The following is an 18,065-nucleotide window of genomic DNA, read 5'->3' as shown; positions in this document are numbered from 1 at the left end:
CTTCACAGCCAGCGAGCTCCTGTTCTTGCTTCCGATCAAAATGTCGTAACTTCCGATCCGACAAGAAGGGAAAGTCGTCGAAGGAGCGAAGTCGAACAGCCACGAAGGAACCGAAGTAGCGACGCGCGCAATCTGTACACCTCCTGCGAATCAACGAAGCCGAACAGCAACGACGAAAAGAAAAGATGAAATATAAACCCTAGACGCCTCAAAGTTATTATCGATTAACTTAATTTATATAATTTAAACAAATAATAATTAAGTTATTTAATTAAATAATTAATAGTAGAATTAGTGCATAAATTAATTATCTAATTTAACTTAATTGATTAATTAATGATATAATTAGTAATTAAATATTAATATAAGTATATTATTTACTATTTAAACTCTCATTTTGGTCCATGTTAGTTTGTAATTAACTTTTTATTGATTTTTTTGTCATTTTATATGACCTAAAATTAATTTTATTATGTTTTATGCAATGATCTTAATTTCATAAATATCTCTTTTAAAATTGAACGCCTCAAAGTTATTATCGATTAACTTAATTTATATAATTTAAACAAATAATAATTAAGTTAATTAATTAAATAATTAATAGTAGAATTAGTGCATAAATTAATTATCTAATTTAACTTAATTGATTAATTAATGATATAATTAGTAATTAAATATTAATATAATTAGCTTATTTAATATTTCAACTCTCATTTTGGTCCATGTTAGTTTGTAATTAATTTTTTATTGAATTTTTTGTCATTTTATATGACCTAAAATTGATTTTATTATGTTTTATGTAATGATCTTAATTTCATAAATATCTCTTTTAAACTTAAATCCCTAACCGCCATAAATCCTAATATATGTTACCAAACAGTTTCTCAGGATTTAACAAGATTTAACATTTAACATACCAAACAGTTTTTAGGATTTAACATATTTCGGATTTACTAAATCCGAATTTATAGGATTTATTAAATTCCACTAAAGTTAAATCTCAATTGTTACCAAACAGCCCCTTAGGGTAAATGCTTTTGTTCTCTCTGAAATGAGACTATGAGGGGAAGGATTTATAGATTAATCTATTTATGAGTATTTTTGGTCGTTGAAATAAATAATTTTATGTCTTTGTTTTGTACAAATATCTAAAAAAAAATGAACTTAAAAATACAAATGTATCTATAAAAAGTTAAAGATGATATTTAAAAAATATGTATATGATATTTGGCTGAGTTGAAATGATTTCACTAATATATATTTTAAGTTCAAAATAATATTGTTTACACTAATCAAGACAAATATTGATATAATAAATTTTATGGTAGAAGTTGGAGGAGCCTTAAGACATTAGATGTAATGATTATTTGTATAATAATTAAACTATGTGTAATGACTTAATTTTGATATGATAAGATTTACATTTTATATGACATTTATTGGTTTTTTTTGTGAATTATTAGTTAAATTAATTTTTCACTATCCTCTCTATTTCGTGACGTTACATCACTATCATGTGAATTTCTATTTTTAAAGAAATTTATAAGTGAAAAATATCACTCTGGGGCACTGAGATGTTGTAATATTGGCTTTGTAGTGCTCAATTCTTTGTTGTGTGGTCAAAATTCGACCTTTAAGAGTGAAGATATATTTGCATATAATGTATTAATTAGAAGATTTGATTTGGGCTTTGATTTGATCCAACTATGACATTGATTTGATTTGCCATGTTCTTGCATTAATTATGTTTTTCTTGATTGTTTTCTCTCAAATTTACAAATTAAGGGTTTAAGAGTTATAGTATGAGAGAGAACAGAGAGAGGGAGAGAGGAAAGATTATTCCGTCAGATTACCTGACGTAGAGCTATATCAGGTAGCCTATAATATGTCACCACGTGCACTTACTCTTTACCGTGCGGCCCGACGACCCGACTCGGATCAAATCCGGGATTACTATGTTCGCGTATTGCTCGGTATTTGCTCGGATTGCTAGGTATTACTCGGTATTGCTTGGCAATAACGAGAAATACCGCAATGTGAAGACCAATACCGAGTAATACCTAAAAGAACTCGGTATTGCTCGATATTGAACTCGGTATTGCTCGGTATTGGTCTTCATATAATAGTATTTTTCATTTTTGTCGAGCAAAATCGACCAATACCAAGCTACGCAAACTCCCGGGTCCGTTCCGGGTTGGGCCGTCGGGCAGCGCGATAAAAAATAAGTGCACGTGGCGACATATTATAAGCTACCTGATGTAGCTCTACGTCAGGTTACCTGACGGAATAATTTTTTGGGAGAGAGAGAGGGGAATTATAATTCTATTTATTTCTTTATAATAGTGAAATCATCTCCTCCTCATAAACGTAGGCATATTCATCGAACCACGTAAATCATTTTGTTTTATTGCATTTGTTATGGTTATTTTTACTATGTTATTGCACAATAATTGATATTAGAGCATAATTTAGACGATTTTCGGTGGCGGTTTGAAAAATGAAAGAATTTTCTTTCGAGTGGTTCGTCGAGGTGGAGAAGAGAAGTGTTAGATTGCATATAAGCCTGTTTACATGGTATCATACACAGAGACAGGTTCTAAATAGTAGCTTTTTGTTCTTATTCATGCATGCCTACTCGACAAAATGAAGGCAGACCGAATGAGACACGCACGTTCTCTGTGCACGATTTCACGTAAAGTAGAAGGCAAGATCACGTTCTTACTCAGGGGTTACGAGCAGTTGGTTCTGTGTACGGGCAAGAAATTTTTTTTTTTTTTTTTGGGGAAATTGGGGCTAGAAGCCCATATATTACTATGTAAAGAAGCATTACAAGTAAGGTATAACAAAAAAAGGTTAATCTCAAACAAAAAGCTGAGAGAAACCAAAAAACCTATACCCCCCTTACAAACAAAGAGAAAACAAGAGTAGATAACTGTTGGAAAAGAAACAGCCAACCAAAATGATAGTAGGGACCCGAAAATTGGACTCAGACTGCTAATCGCACAAGAAGCAGGCAACATCGAGAGAGCAATCTCTTGGTTGCCCAGAGGCCCTCCAAGGAGATGATTAGCAACTACATTATCGTCCTACAACAAAAATCCTCCCACAAAAAACAGTCCCAGGTTGCTAAAGGTCGTCGTCCAGGGTCTGAATAACCAGCAGGGAGCAAGGCAAATAGTTTGAGTCGCCTGGAAGATCCAGCAAAAGCCAACAGAGAAGTTCCGTCCAAAACAGCCATAAGTCCCAAATAATCCAAACAACATATAACCTGCCTCAGATGATACCTCAACCAGCCAAACCATGGCAGCAGCACAAATAAATTTCCACAAAACAAAAAGCAGAAAGAAAGAGTCCCCCAAAATCGAAAGCAGAAAAAAAACTTAATGAAGCCATGGAATTCTCAGATTTTCAGAATGCTTCCAGTTATTGACTTTAGCCTCAACCGCAGTTTTAATAGAGTAACAAAGAGTGGTAGAACTCCTAAATATAGAGTTAAACCTTCTTTCATTCCTTTCCCTCCAAATGTAGTAATTAGCACAGTAAGTGATCAAAAGAAATAATTATTTTTGCTTATTGATCTGGTATCTTTTATCACCCAAAAAGTGTAAAACTTGAGAAAGCATAGGTCTCAAAAGAAATTCACCTAGGTCAGGGATAAGTTGAAGTAAAACCGAGAAGGCATAGTCACACTCAAATAGGATATGAGCATTAGTCTCAAAGTGATTCAAACATAAAATATAGGTGGGGGGGACAGCAATCGTTCTCTTAATATGCTCCTCTTGCCGTTTTGAGTCCCCCCCTAATGGCAATCCAAGTATATATGGAGTATTTAAGAGCATGATGTTTGTGCCACACTTGATGATACCAATCCACAGTGTCAGCTTCCCTATAAAAGAATTTGATAAAGGAAGAAAAACAAGGCTTATCCCTATCTTTCCAAGTTAAGATACTGGATTCAAACTGGATGCTAGAATTAATTTGTGTAGCCACCGTCCCAATTTCCTTCCAAAAGGGATAAGCAATACTCTGAGGCAAGTTCCAAGGGGAACCATATTTCGCATTCAAGAATGTAAACAGAGGTGATTTGGCATTATAGAATCTGAATATAAGTGAGCAAAGATTAGCAAATTAGAGACCCAAAAAATCCGGAATGCCCAAGCCACCATTCTTTTTGGGTTTGCAAATCTGTTTCCAAGCAATGAGATGTAGCTTTTTTTGCCTCCAAATCACCAAAGTAGAGAAATTTGGCACATATCCTGCTAAGACTTTTTAAGCAAGCTTTAGGAATGATTGCCCCCCTAATCCAATAAGCAATGGTATTGCAAACAGTGTATTTAAGAAATTGAAGACGCCCCGCAAACGGGCAAGCAAATTTGACATTGGGTTCGCACAAAAGAAGATGCAGATTATAGGAAACGGGCCAGTGGAACAGTTTGCGTAAACATATCTTATCACGCACGAAGCAGAGGTTGTGCTTTATTTTGGCGCTATTTGGAGACTTGTGTAAGCGGACCACGCAAGAAGCACATGTCAACTAAATCTTAAGAATGTTATTTTATACTATATTTGGTGATGTTGTTAAATTCTAAAATGTGAATTTTGCTCAGTTTGTTTTTTGTTATCTACCGTTATGACATTTTGGCTTATTCTAAATTAAGCACAATTATGATTTATTTACTGCAATGTATTGAAAATGAATGTAGATATTTGATTGAGTAATAACGAGTTGTTATTATTGTTATAGTACTGTGATAATAATATATATGTAAACGATAAGTAAAGACTGATTGACCCATTAGTTGGAGACTTATTGACTTATACAAGATGGTGGGTGAACGAGCTTTCCTTTAAATATATAGTTTGGGGTTATGTTTGACTGATTCGCGTGTTTTATTGATTGAGAGTTATAAGGAGATGATATTGTGCTGACGGACAAATAGTGTTGACTCTGTTTACTGAGCCAACAATTTACTAACACTAATACGATATTAAAAAACATCGTGTAGCAATAAATTCTTACTTATTTAGTGAAACTACTGAAATGAATATTATTGGGACATTATTCATATTACTGTGGATTATTATTAACAATATTATTGATTTATTGTTACAAAAATCATGATACCAGGAATTTCAAATATGAGGGTGTTGTGGTGTCTGGTATTACGACAGTAATTAGCGACGTCTTTGAAGTACTATAAGAGTTAGCCATTGAGGAAGATGAGTAGAAGAATAGCTGTTAGGCTTTGTTATGGCTCTGATACCATGTAAGAATGAATAAATTAGAGAAGTACAAAGAACATGATAAAAACCATGAAATGTGTGTTTCTCATTAATCTCCTTTGTTCTCATGTGAGGTATAGTGACTAGTATATATAGTAAGAAGAAGGAAGCAGACAATTCTGCATTTACAACCGAAGAACAGAGCTAGTAATGATTCATTTGAGTGGAACTATGGGCATGGCGATGTACAAGGTTGAGGAAATGGCTAAGAGAGCTGGTATCTTGCTGCTTACATATTTATGATAAGTGGAGTGGCTTATCAATTTTGGGCTTCTTTCGGGCATCTTTCTGATTGCTTTGTTCTTCTTACCACAACTATGCTTAGTTTATTTACCTTTTTTTCTGCTTTCTCAATAACTTCAAAAAAAAATTTGCATTGGAAAATGCAACCAGATCTACCAATGTGTGAGAGATATAAAGAAGTTTCTATTCATCTTTAAAAAAAAAGGACATATTTATAATACCAATAAAAAGAAATAAACTAGTGTATTCCTATTAGTTTTTATAACAAATTTATAGTTATCTTATCACTTCTACATCATAAAATCAAGATTATACTTGTTCAAGATTTAGATGCAACAACTTTTTATATCTTTGAAAACTATAGAGTCCAAGAGTTTAATTATTCAAAAAGTATTCGTGTTTCTAATTACTTGACATACATTATTAATCTTCACTCTTTGGTTGAAGGCAATGCCATTATTTTAAGATAAGGGAAAATTAATTGGAATGGCAAATCCATTACTCAATGAAAAATTTCGGATGCTAGTTTTTAAAGATAAGAGTAATGGTGGTCAGATGATAATAGTCAAACATTATTGTTCAAAGGATCATATTAAGCTATAATGATTAGGAGACCATAGTCAGACAACGATGGCTAAAATAATAACAACATAAAGCCTTTGTCCCACTACGTGGGGTCGGCTACATGAAACATTTTTCGTCATGTGTCATGTTAAAAGTCAAGTTATCATTTAAATCTAATAAGGAAAGATCATTTCTAAAATTTTCTAACCAAGCCTTTTTAGGTCTACCTCTACCTTTCTTAACATAAGTCAAATCTAATACCTCATGTTTCCTAACCGGGTCATCGGAACGCCCCGTTTAATGCGACCAAATCATCTAAGGAGACTCTCTCTAATATTATCTTCCATTGAAGCTACTCCAACCTTTTCACATATATTCTCATTTCGTATCCTATCTCTAAGGGTAAAGCCACTCATCCACCTAAGCATCCTCATTTATGCAACACTTAATTTAGTATCATGCTTCTTTTTAATGGCCAACATTCGACACCATAAAGCATTCAAACAACGATGGTTAAAAGAGAATAATCAAGCAACAATTGTTAGATAGCAATATCAACAATCAAATGGTGGGTTGATGATAACAATCAGGCAGTGTGTTGGCCACAACGGTCGGGCGGTGATCCAAGGGTTACAGTTAGGCAATGCCCAAATGATAGAGGTTAGGCGATGGCTTGATAGTGGCGATTGGGTGATGGTTCGATGGTGGCAATTAGGCGATGGTGGTGATCTGACGGTGGTTCATAGGTTGTAGTCGGGTGGTAATTCGATGTCAACGATTGGATGTTGATGCTTGGTGGAGCTTCGACATTCTTTAAACCTTCGAGCTCTTGAATCTCAAGCCAATATCCCGACACCCCTTTTATGTAGAGAGCGAGATCTATTTTTAGATTATTGAGATTCCCGTAAATATAGTCAAAATTTGGAACACTCTATCGGACGATTTGTATTGAATCTCTCAATATTTTATATTTTTTTTAAAGCATTTAAGCATCTTAATAATGTTAGAATTAAGCAATTTATAACTCTTTGAATTTGTCTCATCAAATCACTCAATTTTATTATGGATATGTAAAATTTGGAGATCATTTGATCCTCCAATTAATATCCCAAAGTTTTTTTTTATTGCGCTTTAAGTGCTTAATCCAGGCTCATTTGAACTCAGATTGGGCCACATCGAGGCATGTAATTTGACTGTAAATTTTTTGAAATAAGATTTTAGATGGTTTGAATTTGAATTCAAATGTTTTCAAGTTAACCTTCCTGTGTGATTCATACCTTTGCAAATCAATTTTGGTGACATATGCCCCCCAAACAATAGATCTTCTCAAAATTTTTAGATCAATATGAGTAATTTATAACCTTAGATTATTTACTCGGTCTATATTAGATAGGTACTACATCACACAGCTCGTCTTGATATGTTGATTTGGAACTTTGACTACCAACGAAGATGTTTTGGGTTCAAAGCTTGCAGATGTGATGTGTGCGTAAGTTTGCCTTAATTGACGTAAATGTCAAAAAAGTGTAATATATTTATATCTGAATACTGAATAATATTTGTATGTTGCTCGATATAGGAAATGTGTTTTCCTAGAAATTAACTTAATATAAGAAATTTGATTTTCTAACAAATTGAAATGAGATTTGAATTTAGCTTAATATAGTAAATCTCACTTCCTAACTATTGAAATCTGATTTCAATTTAGGAAATCTGATTTCCTAACATCAGACATATTATGTATTTTTTGTTCAACTATTATTTGATGAATGATGCCTTATTAATGGCTATTAAATATGCTGAATAATATGAGATAATTACTACTGAAGATAACCTGCAATTCTTTGAGTATTTAAACATGATACTCTTATGATTTCATTTCTAAGACTAAATTATGCAGAACTATCATCATCATAATCAGCCTTATCCCAACTATTTGAAAAGACTTTGCAAAGCTGTTGTGATGAAGTAATATCTAACGATGCATAAGAACTCTATTCCGATCACTACCTTTTGTACTGCATCCCAGCAATAATGATTTCCAAGGGCAAGAAGATAAAACTTTTATCAATTACTGGTAATAAACCTAAGCAACATTAATAGTACTTGAGACAAAGGTCACCAAACCATACACCAAATTTATTCAATTCAACAAATAAGTTACATAAATAAATTCTGAAACTTTAAAAAATGTTGAAGAAATACAACATGACAAAAAATAAAAAAACAAGTAAAATATTATTTACATGGAAAAATAAGTTAGGACCATTTCAAAATATGAGAAATCAACAAGTTCGAAGCTCAAATCTTGAAAGGGGAAAGATGCAGCAGCCCAAACACTTGACATTTGAAATATTGTATACTTTGGCGCAATGATCTTAAGATTTTGTTCGATAGGTGTAACTTCCCAAGAGGTCCACCCATCTCGAGATTTCTCCTATATGAGCACGCTTAACTTTAAAGTTTCTAATAAAATTCTGGTCGTTACAGCAAAAAGTCCCTTGATGTTTAAGAGTTTAGGTTTATTTTTAGGGGGTTTCTGATAGGAAATACTTGAGTTCGCAAGTAACCCTAAGGGATTACTTGAGTTCGCAAGTAACCCTAAGGGATTACTTGAGTTCGCAAGCAAACATAATCGAAATTAGCGAGAAAACTACTGTTTACATCAGTAAATCAGCCCAAACGCAACAGATTTTGAATAGAAACAACGAGAAACGTGGATAAAAACAAAGGAGTTCACTATTAGATGCGAGAAAGCAATAAAAGATACAATGTTCTTCAATTCGAGAGGAAGAACAACCCTCCACAAGTCTCTAGCAAACCCTAGAGCCCTAGCACACGATGAGATCTCAAATTACAATTCAAATTCAAGATAATCCTAATTCCCCCCTAAGCCCCCCATTAATCCCCCCCCTTGGATAAAATACCATGACCATTGTAGTTTTGAACAAGTCCATTTAGTTTTCCTCGTCCTCTTCCACATGCTTTCCTTGCACCATTCTGATTTTCACTAATCTGTGAAGAGAAATTTACTTCTATCAGGAATTCAATTTGCTATACAAAATGTTAGATTGATGTTTACAAAGAAAAAGCTCACATTATGTTGAAGTGCCTGCTTAATTTTGGGAGATTCTAATTTTTGAGAGAAAGGAGACTGATCATCCTCTGAGTTCAAGTCAAAATGATCATACCTTTTGCCTTTGGTTACTGATCTTAGCTGAAGGGAAAATGTTCAATATATGTAAAGCTTGATACAACATAATTCGCATACTGTCTTCTTTTTATCATTCAGAATCATTTAGAGTGAAACTGAAATGCAAATATATCAATTTAAAGGTAAATTACCATGCATTTATACAAAGATCTCACACGAAGTCCTTTCCTCCAGTTGCTCTCATCATTTAGCTTCTCTACCTATATGAATTCCATCTATTCTTTATGTTATCCAAATAAAGCATAAGCTCTTATTTCAATATATAACAAGAATAGTGAAAAAATTAAGATGAGAGCTTACAGCCTTGGCTGCTTGAACTGTTGTCTCAAACTCCACAAATGCATGCAACTATATGAAAAAGAATCATTATAATTCAGAGAAAATTATAAAAAAATATATAATTTATGTTACTTAAAAACTATAAGAATTGATATGTCATGGAAACTTCTCTGACGTGAAGAAATCACCTTGTTACTAATTATAACATCAATCTTTGAAGGACTAGTTGAATTATGTTCTTTTGGATGACAGATTCTGATATTCTTAACACTGTTACATATAAAAAATAATATCATTATTTCATTGAAATGTGACAATTTCTTCATCTTTTAAGTGAAACATTGGCTAAAAACTTCATTTATCAAACCTTCCAACAATGCTGAATAACTTCTCAATGTGTTGGCGTGAAGAATCTTCTGATAAATTTTCTACTATAACCATGCGCGACTGTAAATGAAAACAAATATATCAGAAAAACAAGTAGTCAAATATAGTTTTATAATACTATTTGCTAGAGTTTGATGTCAATAACCATCTGCTCCTCCTTGGCTTTCTCTGTAAAGAGCTTCTTGCGTCTCACTTTCTTGCCATCTTCACTCACCACCTGAATTAATAAAAAGAAATAACATTGAAATTATCTTAATAAATTATAGGAACCAGAAGAGGAGATTTATAGGAAATTCACAAGTTGTGATGATGTTCTAAGAGCTTTAACAAGCATCTGATTGTTAACACCGAGATTTTGTATCTTCTTCCATGAGGCAATGACAGACATTGGAACTGTAAGAAAAAAATGCATATGAGAATTAAGAGTTTATATCAAGATACTTCTTAAGCTAATTAATATTTATTTGTAATTTTGGTACCGTATCCTTCGGGATCTTTGCTCATAATCTTCACAAGGAAATCACTTGCAATCAATTTTGCATCGCTGAATTGGTATTCAACCTGATCATAAGTCATTGCATAATTGTTATTGTTTTGTTAAAAAAATTCATTTCAAACAGAAGAATGATCAAAGTTGGAAGATATGGACTTAAAACCAAACTTCTATGTTCCTTTACTTGCTATGTAAAAAGAAAGACAATTAAAAAGAAGAACCTGTTTCACAATCTTCTGAATCCGATCAGTGCTGTTCTTGTTCAGATTAGAAGCCTTGACGTTTAATTCAGGGACAAAATTCTTTGGTTTCTGATCTTCAAAGTAGATACAATCTGGTTCCATTCCGCCGCTGCTGCCGTTGAGGAATTTAAGATATTGGCAGAAGTAATTTGGTGTCGGCATCTGGATGAAAGGATCAGGGAAGAATTCGGGTGCGTTTGGATTTAACTTGAACTCAGCGGCAGCCGTGGCGCTTGAGCTCTGATATTGCATTGCCTTGATCATCGTGTGTTTCACTTCTTTCTTCTCATCTGCCATTGCTTCTACTTTTTTTTTTCTTTCCTTCTTGGTGAGAATCTATGATAGTCTTTACCTTTTGATCCTTATATATTTCACTTGTTTTTTGGTGGTTTTGTGGTGGCAATTTTTCTCGGAACAGTTATGTTAGTTGGAAGAAGATCCTTATTTGGCGCCAGAAAAATGAGGCTTGATTCACGCTTTGGTTTGCTTTCAACTTTGACCCGGACAGAATTGTTTGAATGGTGCTTTGATAATTTCAAAATAGCTGAGGAAATCTTGGCTCAGGGAGACCAGACTGGATTGGATTGCTAGGATTTGAAAAGCCAATTAGCAATTGAAGTGACTTAGGCCTCGTTTGGGACAGCTTTCTTACTGTTTCTTGAAGCAGTTTTTTAGTAGAAAAAAATAATTTTTGTACTATAAAAAAATAAAAAAATTTGTATTAAAACTCTGTTTTAGAAAACAATGAAAAAACCGTCCCAAACGAAGCCTTAGTAACTTGTTGCTTTAGGCTTTAGGCTTCTTTTGAGACTTTTTTTATTGCTTCTTAAAGCAGTTTTTTAGTACAAAATTAAAAATTGTATAAAAAATTGCTTTAAGAAGCAGAAAAAAAGTCATCCCAAATTAAGACTTAATGCTAACAACTTGTTGGCTTTTTAGAATATTATGCTAATGGCTCATTTGATTGCCTAATGTTTTGAAAGAGATTGAACTTTTTAAACTATCATTCGAATTAATATGATTTTAAACACAAAAATACTCTAAAACGCACGCTTCAAATTGGTGAAAATAAAATCATCATTTTCTAAAATAAATTTTAATTTGGTTGCTTAATATTAGAAATCATGCTTTTAAAATAATGAAATATGTCAAATCCATTATATGATTGACTGTAGTTAGAATGCAATAAATAAATAAATAAAAAGCTATTGAAATCAGGTTCTTATTGGATTTAAATCATGTCCAAAGTCATAAATAATTCTATATGCAAAAAATCTAAGAACAAAAATTCAAAGATGCTAGGATCTACGTCATAAAATTTATTTATGACTTATAGGAAATCTGATTCTTAACAATTGAAACCGAATTTTAATTTTATTCTTATTTTCTCACAAGCTCTTATTTGCGCCGCATATTATTCTCGAAATTATTGCATCATAAAATTCCTTAGGAGTGCATTTATAAGCTATTTATCTTTAAAATTTTCCTCAATCTAATCTATATCATATATTAGCAATGAAATCAGAGGTACGGTCCACGGTTGTTTCTATTTTAGACTTTGTTTGGAATAATTTTTTTAACTTTTTTTAAGCAGTTTTTAGTACAATGTTTTTTTTTTTTTAAATTAAAAACTTTGTATTAAAAATCTGGTTTAGAAAACAGTAAAAAAATTATTCCAAATGGAGCTTTGATATAATCGAGACTGAAGCACGATCATTACCATACTAATAATAACTGATTATAAGTGCTAATCTCGATGAAATGCTCGAATACTAATAATTATTTCTATCAACAATAGCCTTTCTTCTGCTGTTCACATGAATTTTTTTTTATAAACTTCGATAATTTATTAGATACTTTCATTTATGTAGTAAATGAAATGTTATTGGATGTTTTATATCAATTTTCAAATAATGAAAAGTATCATAAGATAGATGATGGAAAAATATTATGTTTATGTATGTGATACTCTACAGTACTGTTAAGGATATTGTGAGGTATTACAGCTATAGCGCTCCTTGGCAAAGCAAGGATTTGGACTTTGGAGCGCCGCAATGCTCCGCTCCCAATTTGTCAAGTGAATGCCATTTATATGTTCAGCTATTCTTTGATGAATGATGCCTTACGAATTGTTAGAAAATATGCTTAATAATATGAGGTAATTACTAATGAAGAGTGAAGATAACTTGCAAATAGATCCATTAAGCATCTAATCATGATAATCTTATGATTTCATTTCTTTAGATCAAGTCTAAATTACACAGAACTATAATCATCATCATCATAATCAGGATTCTCCCAAGCATTTGGAAAGACTTCGTAAAACTTGTTAACCGGCTAAAAGCTGCCACAGCAGATCCACTACCATTGTTTGCGACTTCCTCTGCTGTCTTGATCTACACCATACATCTCAATTCTTTACTTTAATCTTAGCCGTTAACTTGTGACAAAACCTGCAGCTGTAATGATTTGGTTTTGTCTTTGCTAGTATGAACGATTTGAACTGTTCACAGTAAAGAACTAATGAGAAAACTGTTCTGCTTCCTCTAACCTTTCTTCCTGTTATCTGTACTCGTTCTCTCAGTTATGCAAAGAGTTTTGTTGCAGGTTCTAGTTGATGAAGCCTCAACAAAACTATTGTGATAAACTAATCTCTATTAATGCTTAAGAACTCAATTCTGATTATTGTAGAAACCAGAGAGAAGTAAAGAAGAACTAAGCAAGCTTTTCATTACAGTGTCTTAATCTTTACAACAGGAGACGGTAGAGTATATATAGATTATACTAAGCCTAGTTACACGTGTCAGAGGGATACAGGTTATAATAAATACATTGTTACATTATTTAGTATCTAATATTCCCCCGCAAACTGATGATTCAGAGGCTATCGTCAGTTTGGATCTTAAAAACTTGAACCTGTTGGTAGATAGTGGTTTTGTGAGAATGTCCGCTACTTGATCTGTAGTGCTAATCGGTGTCAATTGAATGTTATTTGTTTGAATTTGATCTCTTACGAACCGCTGATCAATTTCAATATGTTTGTTTCTTGCATGGAACACTGGGTTGTTGGCTAATGCAATCGCCGAGGTATTGTCACAGAATAGATCAATTTTGCTGTTGTGCTGAATACCGAAATCTAGCAGTAGCTTTTTAATCCAAATGGTATCAGCGATTGCAGCCGCTAAAGCCCTGTACTCTGATTCGGTAGATGAACGCGAAACCGTGTTCTGTTTCTTTACAGTCCACGATACCAAAGTTCCGCCCAGAAACGTGCAAAAACCAGATGTGGATTTTCTGGTTTCTTGATCTCCTGCCCAGTCCGCATCGGAGAATGTGGTGAGTTGAAGAGACGATTTCGTGATGGGTAAGTCGAAGTCAATCGTCCCATGAATGTACCGAAGTAATCTCTTGAGCAGGAAACAGTGAATGTTGCTAGGATCATGCATATGCTGGGAAAGAATGTTGACCGCAAACGCAATGTCCGGGCGAGTTATGGTAAGATACTGCAATGCTCCGGTTAACCTTCTGTACGTGGAGTGATCGAACGCCGGAGTGCGAGTCTCAACATCGTCTGGTATTCTGGTACATGAAGGATTAGCAATTGAGTTGCAAGTGCTGAGATGCACTTGCTGTAATAAAGATTTTGCATAAGAAGTTTGACAAAGAAAATACTTATCTGAGTCATGCCTAATTTTAATGCCGAGAAAATGGTGCGCAGGTCCGAGATGTTTTATTAAAAAATTTTGCTTGATCTGAAAAAGAAGACGTTGAATTGCGGCAGTGTCATTTCCAGTGACGAGGATATCATCCACGTATATCAGAAAATAGATACTAATGTTGGATTTATGGAACGTGAGCAGAGATTGATCTGCCTTGCTGTGAGTAAATCTGATTGCAAGAAGATGATTTGTGAAAGTTGTGAACCACTGTCGAGGCGCTTGTTTGAGGCCATATATGGCTTTGCGTAACAAGCAGACATGATTCAGTTGATTTGTATCTTCGAACCCTTTCGGTTGCTTCATGTAAACAGATTCATCAAGTGTGCCATGTAGGAAAGCATTGGTCACATCTAATTGTTCTACCTGCCAACCATAAAATAACGCAATTGTGAAAAGAATTCTAATAGTAGGTAATTTTGCTACCGGACTAAATGTTTCACTGTAGTCCAAGCCATGTTCCTGTCTATTTCCTTGCGCAACTAAGCGAGCTTTGTAGCGCGCTATCGATCCATCTGAGTTCAATTTTGTTCTATAAGTCCACTTGCAGCCTAGGATAAGCACGTTTGAAGGTGGAGGAACTAAGTCCCAAGTTCCTTGTTGTTGTAATGCCAGAAACTCAGATGCCATTGTCTGTCTCCAGTGAATGCTCTTGTTAGCTTCGTGATACGTGGTCGGGTCCAAACTGGGAACAGACTCAGTTTCTATATGAGCCAAATTGAACTTGCGACTTGGTTTTAATGAACCGGTTTGAAGACGAGTAACCATGGGATGTTTGGGTTGATGTTGTTGTACAGGAGATACAATAGGCAGTGTTTGGGAATTGTCGGACGTAGTATTGTCATGCAGCGATGGTTGCGTAGAGATGATTTGCGGTTCCAGAAGAGTAGCTGTCTATGACCCAGATGTATGAGCAGAAGTTGGTTTCGTCCAAGTCATTGAAGTAGGTAGAAGCCGGGCTGGTGCTACTTCAGTGACCGGTTGAGTGGCAAGATTCCTTGACTGCTGAAATGGAAAGGATTTTTCATTAAAAGATACGTGTTTATAAATAATTATATGTTTAGTATGTATATTCATGCACTTATAGCCTTTTTGAGTGTCCGAGTAGCCCATGAAAACTGTAACAGCCGACTTTGGTTGTAGTTTATTTCTATTGTGCGACGGCGTTAGAGTGTAACATTCACAGCCAAATGTTCTAAGATGTTCATACGATGGTTTGATCTTGAACATTAGCTGCAATGGAGACACCAAGTCTGTATTAACAGAAGGAAAGCGATTAATAAGATAAGTTGCCGTTAAGGCTGCATCTGCCCAAAACTTGTGAGGCATGGAGGCTGTGTGAAGCAAAGTTCTCGTTGTTCAATAATATGCCTATCTTTCCTCTCCGCTATCCCATTTTGTTCCGGAGTATACGGACAAGAAATTTGATGTAGAATGCCTTTGGATCGAGTGAAATTTTTAAAATGATTGTTAATATATTCTCGACCACCATCCGTGCGAATTGCTTTAACTTTCTGGTTCGTTTGGCGCTCAATAAAATTGACAAAATCTATGAAAATTTTAGTGACATCAGATTTAAACATAATAGGAAAAAGCCATGTGAACCTAGAAAAATCATCAATGAAGATTACATAGTAACAAAATCCTTGATGTGAAGGTACCGGTGAAGGTCCCCAAACATCAGAGTGAAGAAGTTCAAGAATTTTCCTTTTTCTGTTACTAGAATGAGGAAAAGAAAGTTTGTGACTTTTGCAAGTCAGACAAGAAGAACAGTAGAATTTAAAACTAGGAATATGTAAAGAAACATTGCTGTTGGAGATGTGCCGAATAACTTGGGTATTCGGATGTCCAAGCCGATTGTGCCAGTCAGTTGCCGAGACGGAAGAAGCCACCAGAGCTCGTTTCCTGTCGTTGTGAGTTGCAGATGAAAGCCTGTACAACCCTTTATTACTGCTGCCTTTGAGGATCTGCTGATTAGTAGTAAGATCTTTAAAAGTAAAACCATTTGCATCAAAAGTTATAGAGATGTTGTTATCTTTAACTAAATGAGAAATGGAAAGTAAATTATGCGATATAGCTGGTCTGTGTAAGAGTTTGGAAAGATGAAGCTTACGAGTCGGGGTGGGAAGAATACCCGTGCCCGAGTGAGCTATGGGTAATGTTCTTCCATCCCCGATGGCGACGTTGTCGGACCCGCTGTATTCTTTGCTGTTAGCAAGATTGTCCAGAGCATTGGTCATGTGCGCCGAGGCTCCGGAATCAAGATACCAGTCATCGTTGGAAAGATCAGTCGTCGACAGCAACGCGTTGGTGGACTTCTTCGAGTTCATTGATGGAGTAAAATTTGGGTTGAGGCGATGCCAGCAAACATCCGCACTATGACCCTTCTTTGCACAAATTTTACACACCAGATGAGAGGTGCTGTTTGAACGGGTTTGCTGATGGCCTGTAGAACGACCACGGCCTCTTCTAGATCTTCCCTTATCTGTGTAGAGAGCCGATTGAGTATCGGACACCGTCACATGCCTGGCGGCGTCGGATTTGACGTGGATTTCCTCACTGATGAGGAGAGCATAAAGATTGTCTAGACTCAGCAACGTCTGCATTGTTCTTACGGCAGTTTTGAAGGAATTGTAAGTTTGTGGGAGTCCGTTCAAGATGTGATGAAGAACATCTTCGGGATCCATTTTGGCGCCAGCATAAGCAATTTGATCCACGAGCTTTTTAACCTCTGTGAGATATTGCGTCATGGACAGAGTATTCATAGAAATGTTTTGCAATTCATTTTTCAGTTGAATGATTTTGGAACGATTCGTCCACTGAAATTGAATTTGCAATGTTTTCCATATTTCTACCGTAGATTCAAGATGAACTACGTATGGAAGAATTTGAGGCGAGATTGTCGCACAGAGAGCTGCGGCTAAATTTTGATCCGTGAGCAGCCATCTTTGGTGTCGCAGATTAGGATCTTGATTTTCTTGTTCTTGATCGTTAGCTGACATCGATGAAGATGCTTCCGGATCGAGAAAAGCTTGAAAGCCATTTGCCCTTAGAAGCTTTTGAACTTGACTGCTCCAGATCGGGTAATTTTCCGATGAAAGGGGGTGCGGTATAAGGGATTTTAGGTTAGAGATTACAAAATTAAGAGACGAATGTATGAGCGAAATGTCGGATGTAACTCCCGATCGATCGCCATTGTTGGAGAAGGAAGAGGCGGAAGCCGAGTTGGCCATGGAGACGCCTCAGAAACACCAAACTTCTGATATCATGTAGAAACCAGAGAGAAGTAAAGAAGAACTAAGCAAGCTTTTCATTACAATGTCTTAATCTTTACAACAGGAGACGGTAGAGTATATATAGATTATACTAAGCCTAGTTACACGTGTCAGAGGGATACAGGTTATAATAAATACATTGTTACATTATTTAGTATCTAATAATTATCATTTATTTTTGAACTGCATCCCTGCAATAATGACTTCCGAGTATAGTAACAGAGCTTTTTATTACAAACAAACAAACAAGTTAATAAATAAATTCCAAAACATTATAACGAAATACAACAAGATAAACAGTAGAAAACATGAAAGAATTACTATTCAAGCATTGAAAAACATGCTAGGACCATTTCAAAACAAGAGAAG

The 18,065-nt window shown here is 34.8% G+C and overlaps 1 protein-coding gene across 1 annotated transcript; it reads right to left on the bottom strand.

Moving 5' to 3' along the window:
- Positions 1 to 8,991: 8,991 nt before the first annotated feature.
- On the bottom strand, positions 8,992 to 11,002 carry LOC110106588 (la-related protein 6C-like). Its single transcript, XM_020836530.2, has 10 exons — positions 10,685 to 11,002; positions 10,450 to 10,531; positions 10,269 to 10,363; positions 10,116 to 10,187; positions 9,951 to 10,030; positions 9,772 to 9,853; positions 9,605 to 9,652; positions 9,436 to 9,504; positions 9,188 to 9,307; positions 8,992 to 9,105 (listed from the first exon to the last, which is right to left on the bottom strand). Exons 1-10 carry the CDS (start codon positions 11,000 to 11,002, stop codon positions 8,992 to 8,994), a joined length of 1,080 nt encoding a protein of 359 aa, XP_020692189.2.
- Positions 11,003 to 18,065: the final 7,063 nt, after the last annotated feature.

This window comes from Dendrobium catenatum, unplaced genomic scaffold (genome assembly GCF_001605985.2).
Source record: "Dendrobium catenatum unplaced genomic scaffold, ASM160598v2 fragScaff_scaffold_1199, whole genome shotgun sequence".
In the NCBI taxonomy this organism is placed as follows: Eukaryota; Viridiplantae; Streptophyta; class Magnoliopsida; order Asparagales; family Orchidaceae; genus Dendrobium; species Dendrobium catenatum.
The sequence above is the reverse complement of the archived record's forward strand: the minus strand, read 5'-3'. Positions and strand labels throughout refer to the sequence as shown.